We start from the raw sequence: 21,408 nt of genomic DNA on the forward strand, positions 1-21,408 counted from the left end.
GCTGACAAGATGGGGAGGTGCTGTGTATGTAGCTCACAACATGGAGAATGTGCTGTTAAAATTAAAGTAAAACTGCTGCGATGAGGTTAAATTAGACTCCAAAGAGACCACACTCCCCATTCTGCCGAGGCTGCCCATTTCCTCCCACTAGCTCATTTTAGAAAAAGAGGGACAGATTTCCAAAAGCACCTTGTTGAGATTTTCATACGATTTTCATTTAGTTCAATCAATACAAAGTTATCTCCTAATTCTGTGAAAAGAGCTGTTTCACATATCTGTGCACACACAGTCAATACACAGATAAAACATTGGCAGCAGGTACTTTTAATTTGCTGGAAAATATTTCTAAGAAGTCAAACAGCTCCAGCCCAATGAGCGTGCCCTCCGATTGGCTAGCCAGACCAGTTGAGGGATCTGATTGGTCCCTGATCCTGAGGACCGATAAGAACGGCTATAAAATCCCTGGGTACAGCTCTTGGGCCCCCAGTTTGCAAAAGCCAGAGGTGCAAGAAGCGGCCACTGCAGCAGCAGCAGCAGCAGCAGCAGCAGCAGCAGCAGCAGCAGCAGCAGCAAAAGCGTCAGCAGGAGCAGCATCAGCATCAGCAAAAAATCCTCATCAAATCCTCACCTACGCTTTCAGTGTATCCAGATCCACATCTTCACTCAAGCCGGGAGAGGGAAAGAGGAAAGGGGGGGAGGAAAAAAAAAAAACCCAACAACTTAGCGGAAACTTCTCAGAGAATGCTCCAAAACTCAGCAGTGCTTCTGGTGCTGGTGATCAGTGCTTCTGCAGCCCATGAGGCGGAGCAGAATGATTCTGTGAGCCCCAGGAAATCCCGGGTGGCAGCCCAGAACTCAGGTAAGCGGCAAACCCAGGACCGGTTTCTCCCCCAAAGAGCTGTCCTCATTTGCCTCTCGCTTTTGCAACTGTGTCTGTGACGGCTGATCTTGATAATAAATATGCTTCATGCCTAATGGCAATAAACTGCCAGTGTAATCCAATAGCCTTAGGAAGTGGAGCTCCTTTGTTTAATAAATTGCATGCAACTAACGAAGAAGCTGGGCGCTCTGCTGAGGGTATTTCATTGCATAAGCCTAGCCTGATTGCCTGAAATCTGGCACGTACCCTCTTGGGGGGGAGGGGGCGGGGGAAAGACTTGAATGTTGGCATGTTTCAAAGCGCTCTCCCTACTTTCCAGAAGCTGAAGCTGATCTTAAGGTGAGACATGATTTGTCTAATACTCTCCCTCTTCCTTCACCCTTAAGACCCCATAACTTGACTTCCCTACCCCTTCAGAGAACACACGGAAAGCTGCCTCTGCAGACTGGTCTACGGAACCATAGCCCTCAAGTCTGACAAATGCAGGGCAGATTCAGAGAAAACCCTACACATCCCACCCCCGAATTGCTCCTTCTCTCCCTCCCCGCTCTCTCTGCCTCCATTCAGTCACTGATGCAGCCCATGGCCAGAGAGCCCCTTGAAAAAGAGCATTTGTGAAATGTAGCAGCTGTTTCTCTGAGGGGAAGGTCTCACTTTAGTCCTGACTCCTGGAGCAGTTAATTGTGTGTTATCTTGGCCTCTATAGGAAGAGAGTCCTTAGGAAGCCCGCATTGACACCTCTGCCTTTTGACTTCACTGGCCCAGCTTGCTTCTCTCCCATTACTGCCCTCTCTCCTCCAACCGTCAGCAAAGAGGGGATCGCAGGTGTCCAAATGCTGCAGACCATGCTCCCCTCGGAAAAGCACAGGTCCCTGCCGAGAGGAGGGCTTTGCTTCACTTCCTTTTGTACTTAGTTGCTATAGAGATGCAGTGATTCACAATTCGAGCTTGCCTAAAACAATAGCAACCCTAATGCATATTAAAACTGCTTAAAGCAAAGTTATAATTTGAACCCGTGGAAATATATAATTAGGGAAATGACTTATAACATCCCAGAGGTTGCGAGTAGTAGGAGGGGGAGGGGAAGCCTAACTGAACCATGCTTTTGATCTCAGAGGAGAATCCTATGGTATGAAGGCTGCAGATTATTTCTTGCCTAGCTGCCTGCCAGAACACCCCCCTTCTGTAGGAGAGAAATTACTTTTACGGGAGATCTTATCGAGAATGTAGAAAGCCTCACGCCAGTTCTTTGCGGTTTTCTTCAGGTCTTGCACAAGGGGTGCCTTGGCCTTGTTATTCCACACCTGTGTTTCTCTTTTTAAAAAAAATGGCTTTTAATATCAGAGAGATTATGCATACCTCTCAGCACTGTCCTATAGTGGGGGTTGGGGTGAGACATGAACAGATCATATTCCCTTCTGCCACTATGAAGGTAAGTTAAAAGCCCTAAATTGGAAAGGTCTCCAAGTGGACTCCCAGCCAATTCTTCTCTGCCATTTAGACTAAAATCCCATCCTTATTCCTTTGGAGTGCATTTTCAGAAGCCAAATGGACTCCTTGGCCCCTCCACCTCCTAAACCTGACCCCTACCCTTTGCCTTCTGCCTTCCCATGCTTTCAGGCTCTAGGGGATGCCCTTTGAATCTACAGAGCTACTTCAAGCACGTGCCTTCCACAGGCTCCAACTTACTTCTCTAGACACCAAAATTGTGTGTAATGGTGCGACCAAGAGAATGTATCTCAGAGGGAAAACTCATTCCTCCCCCTTCGTGTGCTCTGGCTCTCATAAGCAAAAGGGATCTGCCCGTCCGCACTCTTTCTCACCCCCGACCCCCTCTGAATGGGTCTATCTCCTGGCCCCATCATAGACTTCTAGGGTAGGTTCTTCTGACCCCTTGCCCTTGAATTTTGCACTACATCAACTGGAACCCTCTGGATAGCCCTCAGTTTGACCCATTTGGATGGATTTGTCTCTTTCAGCTGAAGTGGTTCGCTGCCTCAACAGTGCTCTGCAGGTTGGCTGCGGGGCTTTTGCATGCCTGGAAAACTCCACCTGTGACACAGATGGGATGTACGACATCTGTAAATCCTTCCTGTACAGTGCTGCTAAATTTGACACTCAGGTAATAAGACCTTGACCCTCGCTCCCACTGCTGCTTGTGTTTAACAGTGTGTTAGACTATTGTTCTTAGGAACCAGTCTTGTAGGGAACCAGCTCTGCTTCTCAGCCTCCCCACTCTAAATTCTCATCTCCAACGTGTGTACACAAACACACACACTTTTGGCCAGGAAATACGTTCTGTATAAGACACTCCCCACCCACTCTAATGCATGATTGTAACATGCTGGCAGAGGCTGTCTTGTGGGGGAGGGGTGGTGAGCAGCAAATCTTTGCATCTCCAAGAGGAAATAAAAATATTCTTCCAACAAAGAAGTTCTTCTCACTGTGTGACCCTAGCATTCTAGCTTCTGATTTGAGTTATCGAAGTCTCAATCCCTAGGACACAAAGCCATATGATGGCTATTTTTAAGCTGCAGGGTGGTCAATTATGCTTCATCTCTTTTCTTCTCTGGTCTTATTTCATTTCTATGGAGCTCAGTTCTCAAGGTAGTCTAAGGGTAGGGACATTTTTTTTAACCCTGGCCACAGCATACGGTTTTCTCATTGCAAGGACATGCAGGGCTGTGATACAGCGCCAAAGCGAGTCCCCTTAAATTCCATATATTGTGTGCCCTGTCCTCTCTTGTCAGTTCGAGCTAAAACTTTTCCTCCTACCCCCTTCCTTCATAGGGAAAAGCATTTGTCAAAGAGAGCTTAAAGTGCATCGCCAACGGGGTCATCTCGAAGGTCTTCCTCGCCATTCGGAGGTGCTCCACCTTCCAGAGGATGATTGCTGAGGTGCAGGAGGAGTGCTACAGCAAGCTGAACGTGTGCAGCATCGCCAGGCAGAACCCCGAGGCCTTCACTGAAGTCGTCCAGCTCCCCAATCACTTCTCCAACAGGTACGAAATGAGTCCACGTTTTTGCAATTGGGGGGTGGGGGGAGTGGTTGGCTGGCAGAGCCAGACACAGAAGGGGTTAAATCGCCACAGTCACGCTCTTATTTTAGCTTGCAGTCTTCCCAGCTTTTGCAAGAAAAATATGTTTGTGATCGGTTGTGACAGCTTAAGCAGCCTGGATTTTTTTTTTTCATGGTTATAGGAAAAGTCTTTCCATGCAGCTGATAGAAAGCTTCATCTGCAGCATCCCTGGGTGCATTTTCCTTGTCAGTTTCTCGCCATAAGCCTGAGGGAATTGTGAAGTTTATGGAAACAAGCTTTTGACATCAAATTTGGCTGAAATCATGGCCTGCACAGTACAATTGCCCGTTGTGATAACCCTGGTCAAATGTCATAATGCAGACTTTTAAATCTGCATGTATTCTGAGTCAGTCCCAAGCCCAATCAGATATTTCCCTAGGTGGCCTAGAGCAAGCCATCTCACTTCACTGGGACACAGATTTCCTTTATGAAAAGTGAAACGGCTGAACTAGATGATTCCTATGTTCCCTTCCAGGCCTGTATTATCCCATTCCTCTGTCCAATGATGGAATCATGTTCTGGTGACTGCCCAGACCACATTCTCGTCTTAGTATTCTAACATGACGCGGAGCTACTGAGCAAGCAATGTTTGAGCATCGTGCTTTTCTGTGCCGCTGGCTCACTATCTTTACCAGCCCAGAGTGAACGCCTAATACACATGAGGGCTGACATCCTCATTCCGTGGCCTAGGAAGGCTCCCAGCAAGACCTGGGCTTCCTGCCCTGTGATCAAGTTAAGACAGGTGCCGATGAGGCTGGCATGGAGGTATGGCAGGGGCAGTGCAGGCTGGTCAAGTTCAGTGCACTGTGATGCCCCGCAGTCTAAAACTTGACTCCCAGTCCTGAAGTGCTATGATTCCTTGACTGTCCAGCCAAATCTGCACATATGCACAAAGATGAGTCCTGTACATGTTACTCCAACCACCTGAGAGCTAACATTGACTTATCTGATTAAAATCCTAGCCAGGTGCTGCCCCTCTTCTTCAACAGCCTAGGACCCCTGGGGCTCACTGGTGATTTAGTCATGTACATGGACGCAACTGGGAGACAGGAGAAGTAGCTCCTTCTTAGGGAAAGGTTAGGGCCCCTGACATTAAAACTTTGTAAAAATTCTGATTCATTCTTAACTACAGGTCAGTGCTCTTCAGAACCTCCTGTCAATTTATAAAAATCGTTTGTTCAGTCCTTGGAAGTGACTCTGTCATGGAGTCTTAACTGATTTTCTCAAAACAGGAAAATCAAATCAAGCATTTATCTCCAATGGCCTGTCTCTTTATATTGAGCTTGGTTTAAAATTCTCCAGTGAAGATTCTTGTTACATCTGGGGAGAAAAACACCTGGCTACTTGTTGGAGACTCCCTTTACCCTAAGGAAAAGAAGTAAAGAATTCATAGTCCAGGGGCTAGGGACAAAGTATCTGTTTATGTGGTAGCTGGTGAGTAGGGGGATATTAGCAAAGCCATTATTGTAAGTTTCGATCTTCAAGGATCCTGTGACAATTCAGGATCTATGGCATGTAACCAATTTTGAGGTAATACTAATCTCTCTCTTTCAACTGAGGTAGCATCTTCCATTATGAAGGGAGAGGTCCTGCAGAAAGGATGGTACAGATTCTGGACTGGGGATCCTATCTAAGAAGAGACTAGTAATACAGTTTTTAATCAGGTCATTATTCCTTTCAGTAGGTGCCTTCTTTTCACCACCTTTAGAAAATAGTCATAAGGAGTCTTGTTATCTCCCTCTTTCATCGTAGGGGAGTCACACTTATTAGGAAGGTGGAAAAAAATGGTCATCCCATGAAGACTAGAATCTTGCATCAACTCTACGTTTCTTCAATTATTTCACTTCAACTGGCTAATATTATTCCTGCTCAGAACTGCAGCGATTTCCGGTTCCATGCTGGGCTTGATTTGCTCTATTTAAGCTCCTCACTCTCCTGAAACATCCTGCTTTCCCAGCCTCTGTCCCACCATAGAGACACGCTAAGCTGTGCCAGTTGGCACAGATTTGCGAAAGGAAGTAGTTACAGGTTCATTCCACCTTCCTGTGACTTATCTAGCATGAGAATTGGGCCTGGGAGAATCTGAAAGCCTGTGACTGGACCAGGATCCAAAACAGGGAAGTTTTCCATGAGAGAAATGCACTTAGAAGAGAAAGGATAGCTGGAGTGTCCCCCTGGCTGAATTTGCAAACTACACTTTCAACCATGAGGGAATCAGGCAAAATTGATCAGGCAGGCTGGGCAGTGTGAGGCTTGGGAAGAAATTAGACCAATCCAGATCCACAGTGGGAAAACCGACGAAGCTTCCAACTCTCTAGGGCATGGATAGGGAACAGGAAACAGAAGAATAATATTGATCAAGGGAAACAAAGGACTATTTATAAACCCTCACACAGAACGTTCCTAGGCAGTATGTGTATTTGGGTAAGCATGGCTGAAACAGTAGCTATGGAGAATATCTGATCTTATTCTTTACCAAGAAAAAAAGTCGGAGATGGAATTTTCAAAGTGAGAGGAAAGAAACATGCTTTAAAAGATCCTTCCAGGCTAGGTGATCAGAACACTTAGCCCACCATTTCTTTGCAGCACATCCCACCACCCCCCGAAAAGTTGAAGAAAGAAATCTTCTTAAGTAGTTCTAACTCTTTCTGCAAAGGACGGGCCTTGAGCATAGCTGCACTATTTTTTGTTAAATTGAGAAGGAATATGTGTATCAAATCTCTAGCAACATAGACTGTCATAGCTGGAGATGACCATAGAGGCTATCTAGACTAACTGGCTCATTTTACTGATTAAAGGACAGAGGCCCAGAGAGGGGAGTGACCTGCTGAAGGTCACACAGCTAGGGAATGCCAGAGTTGGGCCTAGAACTCATGTGGCCTTGAGCCAAGCTATTTGATTTCTACTTCAAAAATGGCAGCCAGTAAAACCTGCAGGAAATATCCACAATCCAAAAGTAGAAAACCAAGCAGAATGGGATAAATGTGCCCCATGGTGATCAGCAATTAAACGTGTGTACATTCTCTCCTCAAAGAGAAGGCACATCTTACCAATAGCTATAGTAACATCAAGACTTGGTACAATAAATATGTGGCAATTGCTAAGCCAATTTTTGCTGAAGACAGTAATCTCTTACATAATCTTACTCAGTAACTTACAGATAGGAAAAGTCTGTCTCATTAACCCACATAATCCCAGAGGTCAATGCCATATTCTAGCCCTTAATGGAAGGCACAGGGTTAACCCATTGCTCACTCTGGCTAGCAGTGTTGACATCAAGGCAGCCTGACAGGCTCTCCAGACGTGGAGGAGCTGCTGACAGAGGCATGGACATTTTCTGTTCTAAGGAGCTCTCTTAGCCTGCCCTTGTTGAGTTAACAAAGCTCCCTGAGAGAAGCTAAGGTAGATTTGGGGGGAGTCACTAAGGGCAGTCAGGCTGGCAAGGGTCATCGTAAAGAAACGCCAAGAACAGGTGTCATATCTGGGCCAGCAGAGAAAGCAACAGGAAAGATAGGAGCCCTCAGAGACAGAGAGTAGGTACTTTGACAAAATAGCGCCAGAGGGACACATCTGGCCTTCAAGAGGCAAGGCTAGCTACAGAAGCTTGGTTTCCATACTGGTGTTAGACTTCTTCATCCAGACAAGAGCTATTCGATGTTGATCTAAGGAAAGACAATCTTCTCCAGCCCACTTGGAAGGTCATCTGGTGTGAATAGATCTTTCTAGAAGTGGAAGGGTTAACTTCTAAGTAATAAAGTCATTACTGGGGAACAGTGGGGTCAGGAGTCAGCAACCTTATTCTCTAGGATCTAATCACCCTGTGCAATAGACCCAGAGATCCAGGGGATCCACGTCCTAGCAGAACTCAAGAGTAAAGAGATGCCTAGGGGTCTACGTGGGTATGTAGATGTCTGAAACTGTTGGTACAAAGTAGTTTATTCTCAGTTTTTCCAAAACCATTTTTTTCTCCCCATTTCCCCATCCAAGTGAGATCTGCTTTGACTCATGTGCTTTATAATTCCAAAGGGTTGGAAAATGTGTTTCTGTGCCAGAGAATCCCAATTTTAACAACAGCTGGATATAATCCTCCCTCGTGGGAGGGGTAGAGCCAGGACTGTGTCTGAGACCCAGACACAGCACTTCTCTTTCAGTCCCCAGCTTCATTCTGCTCACTCACAGAAGGGTGACCGCTTTGCTTCATTACCCACGTTCCACTCTATTTACCGAACATCCTTGAAAGGACCTCTCTCGGGGGTTAAGCTATTCTAGAAAGACGTTTGATCCTGTGCTCTGTGAGGTGTGAGTTAAAAATAAACAGGTTCCTTTTCATGGGAGATCTTGTGGCCCCGGTGATCCTTGGGCTTCTCTGAGGAAAAGTCTCTCCATGTGAATATTGCAGATCAGTGTCACCAGGAGAGTCTCTTATTAATGAACCCAGAGCTAATGGGTTTTGACAACTGCCATCTCAACATGGAGAAAATGCATCCCAGCTCAAATTGGAAGATAACCTGAACTGTCTTCCCAAGAACAGGACGAGTAATTTATATGCTATAAATATTAGACAGTTTAATCCTTTCTGAGCCATAACACTTAGCTGCAGTATTTGGGGTATTTAAAGAACTTGCACCAAAGATGAAAGTAATTTATACCATACACAAAGTTTTTAGTAAAATTTACCAGACCTACAGATAATTTTTATTCTGGGAATCATGACTTATTGGAGAGAATTATGTTTTTAAAGCTCCGTTTCCTCAGTGGCGACAAAATAAATCAACAAATCGACTGTGAGCAGGCAATATAGCCCTATAACACTGGCACATGAGGCCACAAAGAATAAGGACACGAATCCTACCTTCGATAAGTTCACAGTCTAGTCAGGAAAGCAAAACCATCCCTAATCCATCAAATGCCAACGTGTGTGATGCTAACCAAATATCTATAAAATGTCCAAAAAAGGAAGAGGGCAGCAAAAGCTAGAGCAGTGGGAGAAGGCTTCTTGGAATTACTGAAGCATGGACCATTGAGGACCACCAGTCTTTCCATTAAAATATCCTTATTGCCTGGCATTTGGCCCTCTGACTATAATATATCTTCTTTGAAGGAAGACTGAAAATGGAGTCAGTCAATAGCCTGTAGCAAGGCTAGCTGAGTGTATGCTCGGGAAATTAGACTGAAGAGAAACATGCAAGAGACACTGAAGACAGGGGCCTCTTTTGAAAATAGGAGTTTAGTCAGAATATGCACTCATATACACATACACCTGCACACACTTCACCAAGAAAAGGGAAAAATTACCAAGAAGCATCAAAATAACTGCAAATTCATGTGTAATGACTATTACTACGCGTTGAGCGTTGGGCTCACCTCATTATATTTGACTAAGTCCTGCTTCTACCACCAGTGCATTGTATGACCTTAGACAAGTCGCTGTAGCTCTCCTAGCTTAGTGTCTTCTCCGTAAAATGAGATGGTGAAATAGTCACTGAATGACCTCTGTGATCCCATCTATCTCCATGATTCTGTTTCAAAAATTTTAGACATCACTGTCAGCCTACTATTCAAAGTATGATTTAAATCTCCTGAGCCCTAAACATGAAAACAGAGCTGGCTTGCATTGTGTGGTAAATCCAGGAAGCATATGCATTCAAGCTAAGAAGACGTTGCATAAAGATTAGAAGCAACAGCCACCTTCAGCTGATGGACTATTTGTGTTTGTATGGTCTGGCCATTTGGTACGGGTGTTGGCTAGAGCCCCGATGAAAGCCTGGGTCTTGCCTTGCTCTTACTGAATGATTGTCGCACGTGCCCTCTTTCCCAATACAGATACTATAACAGACTTGTCCGAAGCCTACTAGAATGTGATGAAGACACGGTCAGCACAATCAGAGACAGCCTGATGGAGAAAATTGGGCCCAACATGGCCAGTCTCTTTCACATCTTGCAGACAGATCACTGTGCCCAAACACACTCGCGAGGTGACTTCAACAGGAGGCGCACCAACGAGCCACAGAAGCTGAAAGTCCTCCTCAGGAACCTCCGAGGTGAGGTGGCCTCTCCCTCCCATATCAAACGCACCTCACATGAGAGTGCATAACCAGGGAGAGGTATTCACAACCTCACCAAACTAGTATCATATTAAGGGTGTTCCCACGCCAACTTTGAGTGTACTGTGCCTGGTTTGATTTTTTTTGAGTAGTTCTTATTTTCTATCCCCTTTAAAGAAAATTGCATGAAACTAGGCTTCTGTAATCAATATCCCAACATTCTGCAATGGCAGCATTCCCACAAACAGAATACATGTAATCTTTCTGCCTCTCCTCAGGAGAAAGTACCCTCTTTTATCCCTTTCTTCTACCGTGTCTTTTCGCAGCTCCCCTCAAACCACTCTCAAACACAAAACATTTATGTAATTCCCCCGTCATTGTAATTTGAAGATGTGGAGCCCTTTAGAATGGTTGCCCCAGTAGAGTTAGCTGATAAAAAGCAAATTAATTTAAATGCATGTCTTAAATGCTCATAAAGATGTTGAATGGAATTCGTGTTATGAATCTGTGCTGGCCATGGACGAATATGAATGTCATGTTTGAAGTCTTGATCTCTCATGAGCTAGTGTCTTATGGTCTTGATCCTCCAGTGTCTAATTTCCTTTCTAACACATTTACCAAATTGCTCAAGCCTGGCTCTCCAACCAGACTTTGAGCCTGCATCTTCTTGCATCTAATGAAAAACAAAAAGCTAACATCTTTATGTACTGTAACTGCTCAGAGCTTTAAAAGTATCTTTAACAATTGTCTTAAAACCAGAGAATCTTAAGGTCTAACTGTGGAATATAAATAGCTGAAAACTAATGTACTGTACATAAATTCCAGAGGACTCTGCTTAAACGAAGCAGTATATAATAACTTTATTGCATATAGATTTAGTTTTGTAACTTAGCTTTATTTTTCTTTTCCTGGGAATGGAATAACTATCTCACTTCCAGATATTCACATAAATGCTCCTTGTGGCCTTTTTTATAACTAAAGGGGTAGAAGTAGTTTTACGCAACATCAAAACTTAAGATGGGCCTGTATGAGATAGGAAAAACCAACAGGTTTATCTGAAGGACCCCAGGTAAGATGTTAATCTCCCAGCCCACCTCAACCCAGAGGCTACTCTTGACTTCGACCTGTTCTGAAACAGCTCTGTCACATCCAACTGGGAATTACAGGAACCAAAAAGAGCATCCCTTTGGGCTTAGACCACTCAGAGTGTGATGGGGCCTACTATGCCTTGGGAAGTGGCAGTTCTTGACTTGCCGCCTTTCGTCGGTGCCTGGTACTCTGGCAAACTGATGATAGGGTGGGAGACTTTCCATTAAATCAATCAGGAATGAGTCAATCAGCCTTTGGGTCTTTAGTTCGGGGGACTTGGGGCTGAGGGGGTATAAATAATCCTGGGCTGTCCAGCCTTAATAGACTCCTCTTACATTTTTGTCCTGTAGTACGCTGCCTGCCAAAGTAGTCCTGGCAGCTGGGCCATCTCTGTAGGATCACAAAAAAAAAAAAAAAAAGGAAAGAAAGAGGGAAAAAAGAGCTGGTGGTTTGATCATTTCTGGCGTGATGTTTACAAGATGGCGACCACCAAAGCCAAATGATTAACCTATCTATGAACAACAGTAATTTCTCAGGGTCACTGTCCTTGAACCCAACAGTCCCTTATGAGCGTCACTGCCCACCAAAGGTCAATGTTGATAGAGGAAAAGGGAGTAGGGGTAGGACTGTAGAGGCCACTCCAAACTCGCTTAGGTAGAAACTATTGGTGCTTGACTCTCACTAGGCTAAACTCAAGATTTGACCAAATTGAGTGATAGGGATCCTGGTGGGAGGAGGGAGGGCACATCTCCAGAAAAATGAAAAGCAATACAACTTTACCATAAAGCCTTTAAAACCAGTAATGTGCTGCTCAAGGACCAAGAGCAATTGCAGCAGACCCAGCAGCAGCAGCAGCAGTAGCACAAGCGTTGCTGCCTTTGTCCCCACACAGCCTCTAAGCGTGCTGACATCAGATTGTTACGAGCATTTTTATACTCAGAACTGTCCCATCCCCAGGTCCCTAAACATATGGACACTGCCTTAGCGTCTTGAAAATCAGGTAGACCATACTCTAAGTTGACTCTTCCCCTCCCTCCCTCGCCCACCCGCCACCCCCCAGCAAGGCTGACTTCTCCAAACCAGAAAAGCTACTAAAGTTTGTGTGTTGTGTCTATTTCACAAACCCACTAAGCCAGGACCCCAATGCAACAAGTAGTTCATGAGTATTCCTAGCAAAATTCTCTTACTTCAGTCCAGTAGATTCTCTTTTTTGCTGTGACCTCTTCAAACCGTGGTACCCCCCCCCTTTTCTCCCCACAATAATATTCATATATGTATCTATAATACATATATCTACATCTACGGAAAGAAGCAGTTCTCACAATGTTGCTAGTTTTTTGCTTCTCTTTTCCCATCCCACTCTCTCCAACTCCCCCGTAAACTTCCAAAGCTTCGTCTTGTGTTTGCTGCACAGAGTGATTCGGGGCTGACCTAGACCAGTTTGCATGATTCTTCTATTGTGATTTGGTTGCACTTTAGACATTTTTGTGCCATTATATTTGCATTATGTATTTATAATTTAAATGATATTTAGGTTTTTGGCTGAGTACTGGAATAAACAGTGAGCATATCTGGTATATGTCATTATTTATTGTTAAATTACATTTTTAAGCTCCATGTGCATATAAAGGTTATGAAACATATCATGGTAATGACAGATGCAAGTTATTTTATTTGCTTATTTTTATAATTAAAGATGCCATAGCATAATATGAAGCCTTTCGTGAATTCCTTCTAAGATAAATAATAATAATAATAAAGTGTTAACGTTTTATTGGTTTTTTCCCCATGTCTTTCATTGTTATTCTTTGAAAACTTCTTGAATGAGACTTTATGAACATGAAGTTAATGGCTGATTACTTTCTTTAAAGTCACTAATTAAGTGTTAATATGTAAATTAATATAGTTTAAATCAACATTTTCCCATTTCCTTAAAACTACTTAGAGGCTCCTATTGCCCTCACAGTAAAGTTGCCGCCCACACTGCTTACTAGCACAGAAGAAGGTTTATGGCCTGGACACTGCTCAGCTCTCCAGGTCACACTCCCCTTTGCTTCCACTCCGTGAACTCTGTGCTCCAGCCATGCAGGAGTTCTGGAAAGGACCATGTGCTCTGTCCCCTCCAGGCCTTTGTTGATGCTGTTCTCACTGTCTAGAAGACCTTGCCCTCCACCTTTGCCTAGACTGGAAGCGCCTGTGGTTGTTCACCAATGTGTTCCCAGCACTGAAAAAGCCCCCAGCTCACAGGATACCCTCCATACTTTAAATGAATGGTTAGAAAGAGTCAGAAGAGAGGAAAAAGACTATTGAATCAATGTGACAAGGGAGGGAGATAGCTCTGTGGTCATGAGGATCCAGCTCCAGGGTCAGCCTTCTGGGGTTTGAATTCTGGCTCTGCCACTTATTAACTGCACAATGTCAGACGAGTTACTTAATCTCAAAATACATCCATTTCTTCCTCTGCAAAATGAGGATAGTGGTAACTATCCATATACCTACTGGAAGAGGATAAGATAAGTAAAGTGCTTACAACATGTCCAGTGCACAGCAATGCTCGATGAGTGTCAGCTACTATCACAAGCAGAGGAGATGAAAGCAAAAGGAGGGGACCTCTATCTCAGAAATAGGGAAAGGATTCACAGCAGAAAGACATTTAGATGGGTCTTGAAGGATGGTTACAAGAGCAGTCACAGAAAAAGGGGGACTTCTGTGGTTTAGTTTTTTCAAGGAGAGGTCTCATATAGTTGGAGATTTTTTTAAAATTAGTGGACTTCTCCATATTTTAAATTCAAATGGGGACATTTTTCCCAAAATCATTCATTTCTAGCTCCAGATTGCTTTTTCCCAAGATCAGATATGCACAGGACAGCTAACAAATAGCACAAGAGTTGTCACTCCAAGGCCAAAAATGTATTACATTTGCTTTTCTCTGACCTGGCCAAGGGAAAAGAGTACATTGATCCTTCATCCTCAATCTTCTATCAATATCTATTTATGTGGAGAGGCTGTATACTGCACTATAGTGTAGTGTTTAAGAACTTAGACCTGGGATTTCCATGAACTGAATTCAAATGCTAGTTCCTTGGCTCTCTCGGTGGCCTTGGGCCAAGTGTCTGACATCACACCTTGTTTTTTCACCTATGAAAATATCCCTAGGAAATAGAGATAAATAATAGGGCCTACTTCCTAGAGTGATCATGAACATTGAGTTATATATAAAGCACTTAAAACAGTGGCTAGCACATTGCAATTACCCCCAAAATAGTATTTATTGGGCACTCAACAAATGTAACTATTACCATTTACATGAATACTATCACCAGCATTTAGATTCTACTCCCACCTCTGACATGAGTCTTGAGGTACCATTTTGGATGAAGGTTCTTGCTCTTTTTCCTTTTGTAGATCACTAAACATTACTGTTTAATCAAGATTTCATGAATTTGAATGATAAAATATTGCAACCTACCAAGAACAGCAAATTATAATATATGAACACCTGCATCCCATCACCAAGCTTAAGAAATAAAACAGCACAGAAAGAATAGTCTCTTGTGTGTGCCTCCCTGAATCCACTTACACATTAACAGTCTAGGACTGAAATGTTTTGAAAAGCCATGGCTTAAAAGGATAGAATTTCTCAAGTTATTGAAATATACTTAAAAAATGTTTTTTATATTTGTATCAGTCTTTCAAAAATGGTGTTAAAAAGATCATGGATGTTCCATGAATCTGTGATATAAGAGAAGAAAAAAGGTCAGGCCATCCCTCCCATGGGGCCTACATCAATGCCATAAGAGCTATCAGTGTAGCTCTTGAATCAGTGCTTCTCAGATTTACTGTGCGTACAAATCACCTGGGAATCTCAGTAAAATTATTCAGTACCTCTGGGTGAGGCCCATAAGTCTGCATTTCTAACATGCTCCTAGGTGATACTGATGCTGATGCTGATTCTCCACGGAGGACGCTTTGAGTAGCAAGGTCCCAACTGTTTCGACATAACTGAGTCAGTTCCTCAGTCCTCCAGACCTCCACATAGCCACTACAAGGATGTTGCTAAATTGCAAGTATGATCATTTCACTTCCTTGCTTTAATAGCTCCCATTGCCTAGAAGATAAAAATCAAGCATCTTGACTTCAAATTTAAGCCCTTAAAGATCTGGGCCCTTCCTTCCAGCATGCACCCTAGATTCTGTCAATGCTAACTTCTCATTCTTCCCTCAAAGACACCATGATCTTTTCTGCCTCATTACCCTCACATATTACCTTCATACATATCATTCTTTCTAATGAATATTCTTCTCCCCAAACTCCTTTTCATTCGCCAAAGCCCATGTTACCTGGCAAGCCTTTCCTAGCATAGCCAAGCTTGTAGCGAATTGCACTGCAGACTGCTTGCAAGGAAAGAGGACTTAGTCATGCTTGTATTCCCAGTGCTTAACACAAAGCTGGCATGCACTAAGCATTTGTGAGTAGAGGTAGGAAGGAAGGAAGGAAATCTTTCCACCATCACCAACTAATTCATGACTTTTCCTCCAGTAGGATGCTGGGGACTTAGCAGTAATAGTAGAGTATGCTGGGGAATGGAGGGCATGTTGCCATGGTGAGTAGAGAAACTAATTCTAGGTGTCATTTGGGTATCCTTAAATCTGCCAGCTTGTAACAATACCACATAACTATATTTCTTTCCAGCACTAGCCCTGATAAAAGTATACACTTTCTGTTACTTTCGCCTGGTAAACTGAGCAACAAAAGACTCATCAATAAACATGTTTAGATATTTGCTAAGTCTGTGCAAGACATCATACTAGAGAGCTGGAACACAGAAGGAATATGACCATCTGCAAGCCAAGCCACATCATGTTTTCAGTATTCTTAGTTATTTTGTCTTGTAGTTATTCTTATAATACCCCTCAGTTCACTATTTCTTCCTCCCTATTCTCAAATTCTGCCATAAACTGTGTTCCCCATGGTCCTTTGATTTTTTTACCCCAAGGAAGAACTTGAGGGCCAGAGTGAGATATTGGCTAAGCCCATCCCACTCTACCATAAAATCTGAAAAGCAGTGCACATCACTCTATTTTGCAAACAACTAATTGAAGCCCAATTATTGAATACATATCAACTGAGGACCTATGTGCTCCCTGACACTGTACCTGGAGGCAGCATGCAGCAGGTTAAGCTGAGAACTCACTAATTCAGACCCTTGCTTGCCAATTAAATGCATCTCTGCTCCCCACTCTGTGCTAAGGGATTTGTGGCTTCCAGTTGAGGATAGAATGCTATTCTCAACTCTAGCACAATTAAGTCACGCTGCAGGTGTACTCTGCTGTAGGAAAACCAGATACAGTATATGTCCCACAAGAGACTCTCAGTGTTTCCAACATTTGGTCAAAATCTTGGAACCAATTCCAATGACAGCCTGCTCAGCTGTCTTGGGATTTCTTGGAAGCACAATCACTCCAGGCCGTGGTTCACTCCCTCCACCCTGGCCTGACCTCCTCTCCTCCCCATCCCCTATCCATTAGGAGACTGCTAGGACTAATTATTTGGAAACCTTGCAGCTTGCTAATACCTACATGCCTTATATCATGGTCATCCAAAGACACCACTCAAGATCTAAGCCTCTCCAACATCTAGCCCCCTCCTGTTGGCATATTCTCACATTGCTTTATGTCCCTTCCCCCTGAGTCAAGCTGCCGCTGCTCTCTTCCTTCCAAACTCTGCCCATTCCAGGGTCAATACAGTCTACTGTATCTTCACTCTCTCTTTGAACAGCCCCTCCAGTGGTTCTCAAAGATCACTATCCACTGCAATCTTCTCAAACGGCTGCTTATTCTTCCAAATGTCAAGGTTGGCGAGTGGTGTCTGTGTGCCTCTTTCTCCCAGTACTGCTCCAGACTATAATTCTGCCACTGGCTTATAAAATGACCAAATGAGGCTTGGGCTGCTATGGTCTAAATATTTGTATCCCCCTTCAAATTCATATATTGAAATCCTAACCCCTAAGGTGATGGTATTAGGAGTTGGGGCCTTTGAGAGGTGATTAGGTCATGAGGGTGGAGCCCTCATGAATGGGATTAGTGTCCTTATAAAAGAAACCTGAGAGAACTTCCTCACCCCTTCAGCCACATGAGCACACAGTGAGAGGACGGTTCACATTGAGCTTTGAACCAGGAAGCAGCCCTTCACCAGGCACCAAATCTGCCAATGCCTTGATCTTGAACTGCCAACATCCAGAACAGTGAGAAACAAATTTCTGTTATTTTTAAGCCACCCAGTCTATGGCATTCTGTTATAGCAGCCCCAAGGGACTAAGACACAAGCCGTCTAGCTATACCACTTTCTTCCTCTCTTTATCACTGTTATCCAGCACAAAAATACCTTGGAACACTATTGACAGGAATTGTCTCTCATTTATCGATGATATTGGTAACAGGCTCATGATTTTCCTTTTCATTCTCAAATCACATCATCAATCTGAACAAATTCAGTATTCTTGGGAATGCTTCATCCAGTGCTCAAACTTTCAATCCTTCCTCAGCTCCACCCCTTAGCCATACCCTGGAATCAAGAGGTGCACACCAGTATGGCTGTGTGCGGTTTACTCTACTTGGTCATTGTCCATGTCAGACCAGTTAAATATGTTGAATATTATCCTTTTCCAAAACTGGAACAATTCTGAAATCTTAAATCCAAAATCTCCCCTTCCGACTGTAACATCCTTTCCCTTACAGCTCTCCTACTCATGTATTTGGACTACACCAGTTTTTAAACCTTACCCTCACCCCCAGGCCCTTGACCCTTCTACATTCTCCTGATCTTTCAACCCCCATCCTATCATCATCCACTCCCTGCCCAGCCCTGAACCCATGGTTAATCACTTCAACCATGCAATTGCATTGCCCTCAGATAGCTTGCCCTATCAGTCTTCTGTCACACTGAACTGGAAAAATCCCAGCCCTGGAGTCTGCCTTCTCAGCTAGAGAAAAAAATCGTAAAACTAAGCATAGATTTGGTGTCACTTAAAATTTGTCAGTTTCAGGCTCAACAGGACCCTCAGCACTGTCTGGTAATCTTCTTATCCATCCCTGTTTAGCTCCCTTTTCCACTCTCCATAGCAACAATTAAAACCTCCAATCAATTCAAACCTCCCACCCAACCACCTTTCTTCTAACGCCCAGCAGAAAATCTTGCCTCCTACTGCACAGACAACATAGAAACCATCACATGGAAAATCCCTCTATTCTCTGCCACTATACCCATCCACATCTATGCTTTTGTATTTTTTCTGTCACAAAAGATGCAGAATCTTTCTTCCTGTCTCAGGATAATGAATCCACCTGAGTTCTAGATCCCAACCATTTCCCCCCTCATGCAGGATCTCTGCTCTTCAGGTATTCCTCTCTCTCCTGCATCAGCAGCCTCTCTCTCTCTGCTTCCTCTCAGAGCCATCTAGTCTTTCAGCTACCACCCTCTCTCTCTCGTCCTTTCACAAGCAGTCTTCTTTAGAGAAATGTCTGCATTTATTTTCTTCATTTCCTCGCCTGCCATTCACTCTTTAATTCTTTACAGTCTGGCATCCACGTCCACTGAAATGACTCTAAACCAGATCAAAATACTTCTTGTTGCTAAATCTAAAATCCTTATCTTACATGATTAATCTGCACCATTTGCACTGATAAACATTCTGTCCTCCTTAAAAGGCTTTCCATGACAAAACTTTTTCTTTCTCTAACTGCTCCCTCTTAGTCTCTACTTCGTCTTTCCATCCCTTAAATGTTGGAGTTTCTCAGCTTTCTATCCTGGCCCCTCCTTTCTTCTCATTATATGTACTCTCTATTGGTACTATCATCTACTCCCATATTTCAATTCCTGTTTATGAGTAAACACATGATTATGAAGTTATGTGAAATATAACTTCAAAACTCTGTATTTCCCTTGAAAACTCTACTGCACTTCAGCTCCACATATCCAACTAGATACCTCCACTCTGATATATGATAGCCACCAAAAACATAATGTATCCGAAATGGAATTCTCCAAACCTCCTTCGTCCCCAGAGACTTGTTCCTCATCTGTGTTCCCAAATTCATTGAACAGCACCTTCTTCCACCTGAAATATAGGTACCATCTTTGACTCCTCTCTCCTCACTCCTTTCAGCGAATAATAACTATTGATTTTCTCCCTAATTTTCTCTCTAATCTGTCCACTTATCCATGTACACATTACTACTATCTTGATTTAAGCCCCATTCTCAAGAGCCTCCTAAATTCTCTCTCAGATTCCAGGAATATCCTGCCTTCACCCCCAAATCCATTCCTCTCTTCGGGGTCAGAAGGTTCTTTCCAGAGAGTAAATATGATTCTGTCACTCCACTGCTTGAAAACGATCAACGGCAACTCTAAAACATCAGAAAAAGATCCACACTGCTTAGTATGTAATACAAAATGCTACACAATCTGGCCACTTCTTATTTTTCAGCCTCGTCTCTTGCTAACCAATTCAACCCCGATCCTACTTCTCTCACTGTGAGCTCCAGCTATGTATGTAGCATATGCAATTACAGTCATTTACCTTCCTCTCCCTGATCTTTGTTAATAACATTTTAGTAACAAAACAATAATACTTCCTTAATACTATTCCATTTTACACACACACACACACACACTCTCTCTCACACACATACTTCCATGTCTGGCTAATTGGTATTCATTTTGGGGGTCTCAGTGAAATCATCTCTTTCTCCAAGAAGCCTTCTATGGCTACCTAAGACAGGGTTAGGTACTCTTTCTACCTGCTTCCAAAGCTTCTGGTGCTTACTTCTATACTGGAGAATTTAAATTGACTAACGACCTGTTTTTCTTCCCTCACTAGACTATATGTTCTTTGAGAACCACGTCAGTGTCTTTTTTCAAAATTGTATGCCTTTTGTCTAGCACAGTGCCTCGCACATACTAGGTACTCATTCAATAGATACTTGTTAAATTTAATCGAGTAAGAATGTGGCATAGTTAACTTACTTAAAAGGTGATCATTCTCTTTCCAGAAGATTTTGTTCTGGGACAACAGCAAGACATATGTGAGACACACAAATTGTTCTTAGCATCTATACGCATAAACATTCTGGTAAGAAAAGTGGAAAAGGAAATGAAAGCAAGTTCCAAAAGAACAAATACAATTGGCTGTTGCAGATGAAAAAGATTCAAGATAGGCACATTTTCACTGTCTAACTGGAAAAGATTTTGTAAATAATAATTTCCAGTGTTGATCAGTGTTGGAAGAAAACAAAACTCTCAAACACTACTGATGGGAATGCAAAATAGAGAATCCATTTGGGGATATTCTATCAGTACCTGTACAATATCTTAAAGTTTTACAGAAACCTTTAAACTAGAAGTTCTACAAACAGAAATGTAGAATTAGAAATGAACATATGCAACACTTTATTATGGAGATATTTATTACAAAAACTTTTCTGTTACCAAATAAACAAAAATTATATATATCATCATAGACTGATTAAAGAAACTGTAGTGAAATAATAGTCATTAAGAAGAAAACAAAGCATATTTATAGACAGGAGAAAGTTCAAAATATATAAGTGAGAAAAAAACGTAGCAAAATGTATGTACAATATGATCTCATTTTTGTAAAAATATGTACATATGTCCCTACATAAAAGACTAGAAGGTTACATAATAAAATGTTGATAAGTGATTGTCTTTGTTTCATAGACTTACTTGCCATTTTGCCTTTGTTTTATGGATGTTTTTGTTTTCTTCTCTATTTTCAGTATTTTTATAATGTACTATTTTTATAATAAAACCAAAATAAAATTTTAAAGAACCAAAATCAAAAAGCAGGCTTTAAACAATTCAGTCACTTAATTACTGTAAAACTACTCTGTTTTGACCTTAAAGGATTCAAAATATTGATACATGTTCTCACATGTTCTGACTGTATATATTTATATAAAAGGCCTCATTAAAGTATCAAATTCCCTTGTCATATTTGATCACCGGCTGTTCATGTATACACCCAATAATTTTAATAGTTAATAAATATGTGTCTTTTCCAAGAAAACTGCTGAATCATTTTGCTCATAGAGCCCAATGGAACACACAACTCAAGGTCAAGACAATTCACATACCATGCCAGATAATTACCCAGCTCCTCCTAAGTGCCAGGCTCCATGCTCATCACAGTCCAGGACTAGCAACCCCCTTCACCCCTATAAAGTGCTAACAGTTCATAATTTTTTCTTATTTTTTTATTGAGTGGAAACCACTACCAGGGTACAAATTTGCTGTT

General features: G+C 42.6%; 1 protein-coding gene across 1 annotated transcript; it reads left to right on the forward strand.

The window, feature by feature from the left end:
* Positions 1-526: 526 nt before the first annotated feature.
* Positions 527-12,878, forward strand: STC1 (stanniocalcin 1). Its single transcript, XM_058550509.1, has 4 exons — positions 527-859; positions 2,860-3,002; positions 3,671-3,882; positions 9,784-12,878. Exons 1-4 carry the CDS (start codon positions 742-744, stop codon positions 10,052-10,054), a joined length of 744 nt encoding a protein of 247 aa, XP_058406492.1. The 5' UTR covers positions 527-741; the 3' UTR covers positions 10,055-12,878.
* The last annotated feature ends 8,530 nt before the right edge of the window (positions 12,879-21,408 follow it).

Source organism: Diceros bicornis, chromosome 11, assembly GCF_020826845.1.
Source record: "Diceros bicornis minor isolate mBicDic1 chromosome 11, mDicBic1.mat.cur, whole genome shotgun sequence".
In the NCBI taxonomy this organism is placed as follows: Eukaryota; Metazoa; Chordata; class Mammalia; order Perissodactyla; family Rhinocerotidae; genus Diceros; species Diceros bicornis.

Coding starts and splice junctions, on each gene's coding strand:
- STC1 (XM_058550509.1), top strand. CDS start 742: ATGCTCCAAAACTCAGCAGTGCTTCTGGTGCTGGTGATCAGTGCTTCT. Junction 860..2,859: donor GGTGGCAGCCCAGAACTCAG/GTAAGCGGCAAA, acceptor TGTCTCTTTCAG/CTGAAGTGGTTCGCTGCCTC. Junction 3,883..9,783: donor CCCAATCACTTCTCCAACAG/GTACGAAATGAG, acceptor TTCCCAATACAG/ATACTATAACAGACTTGTCC.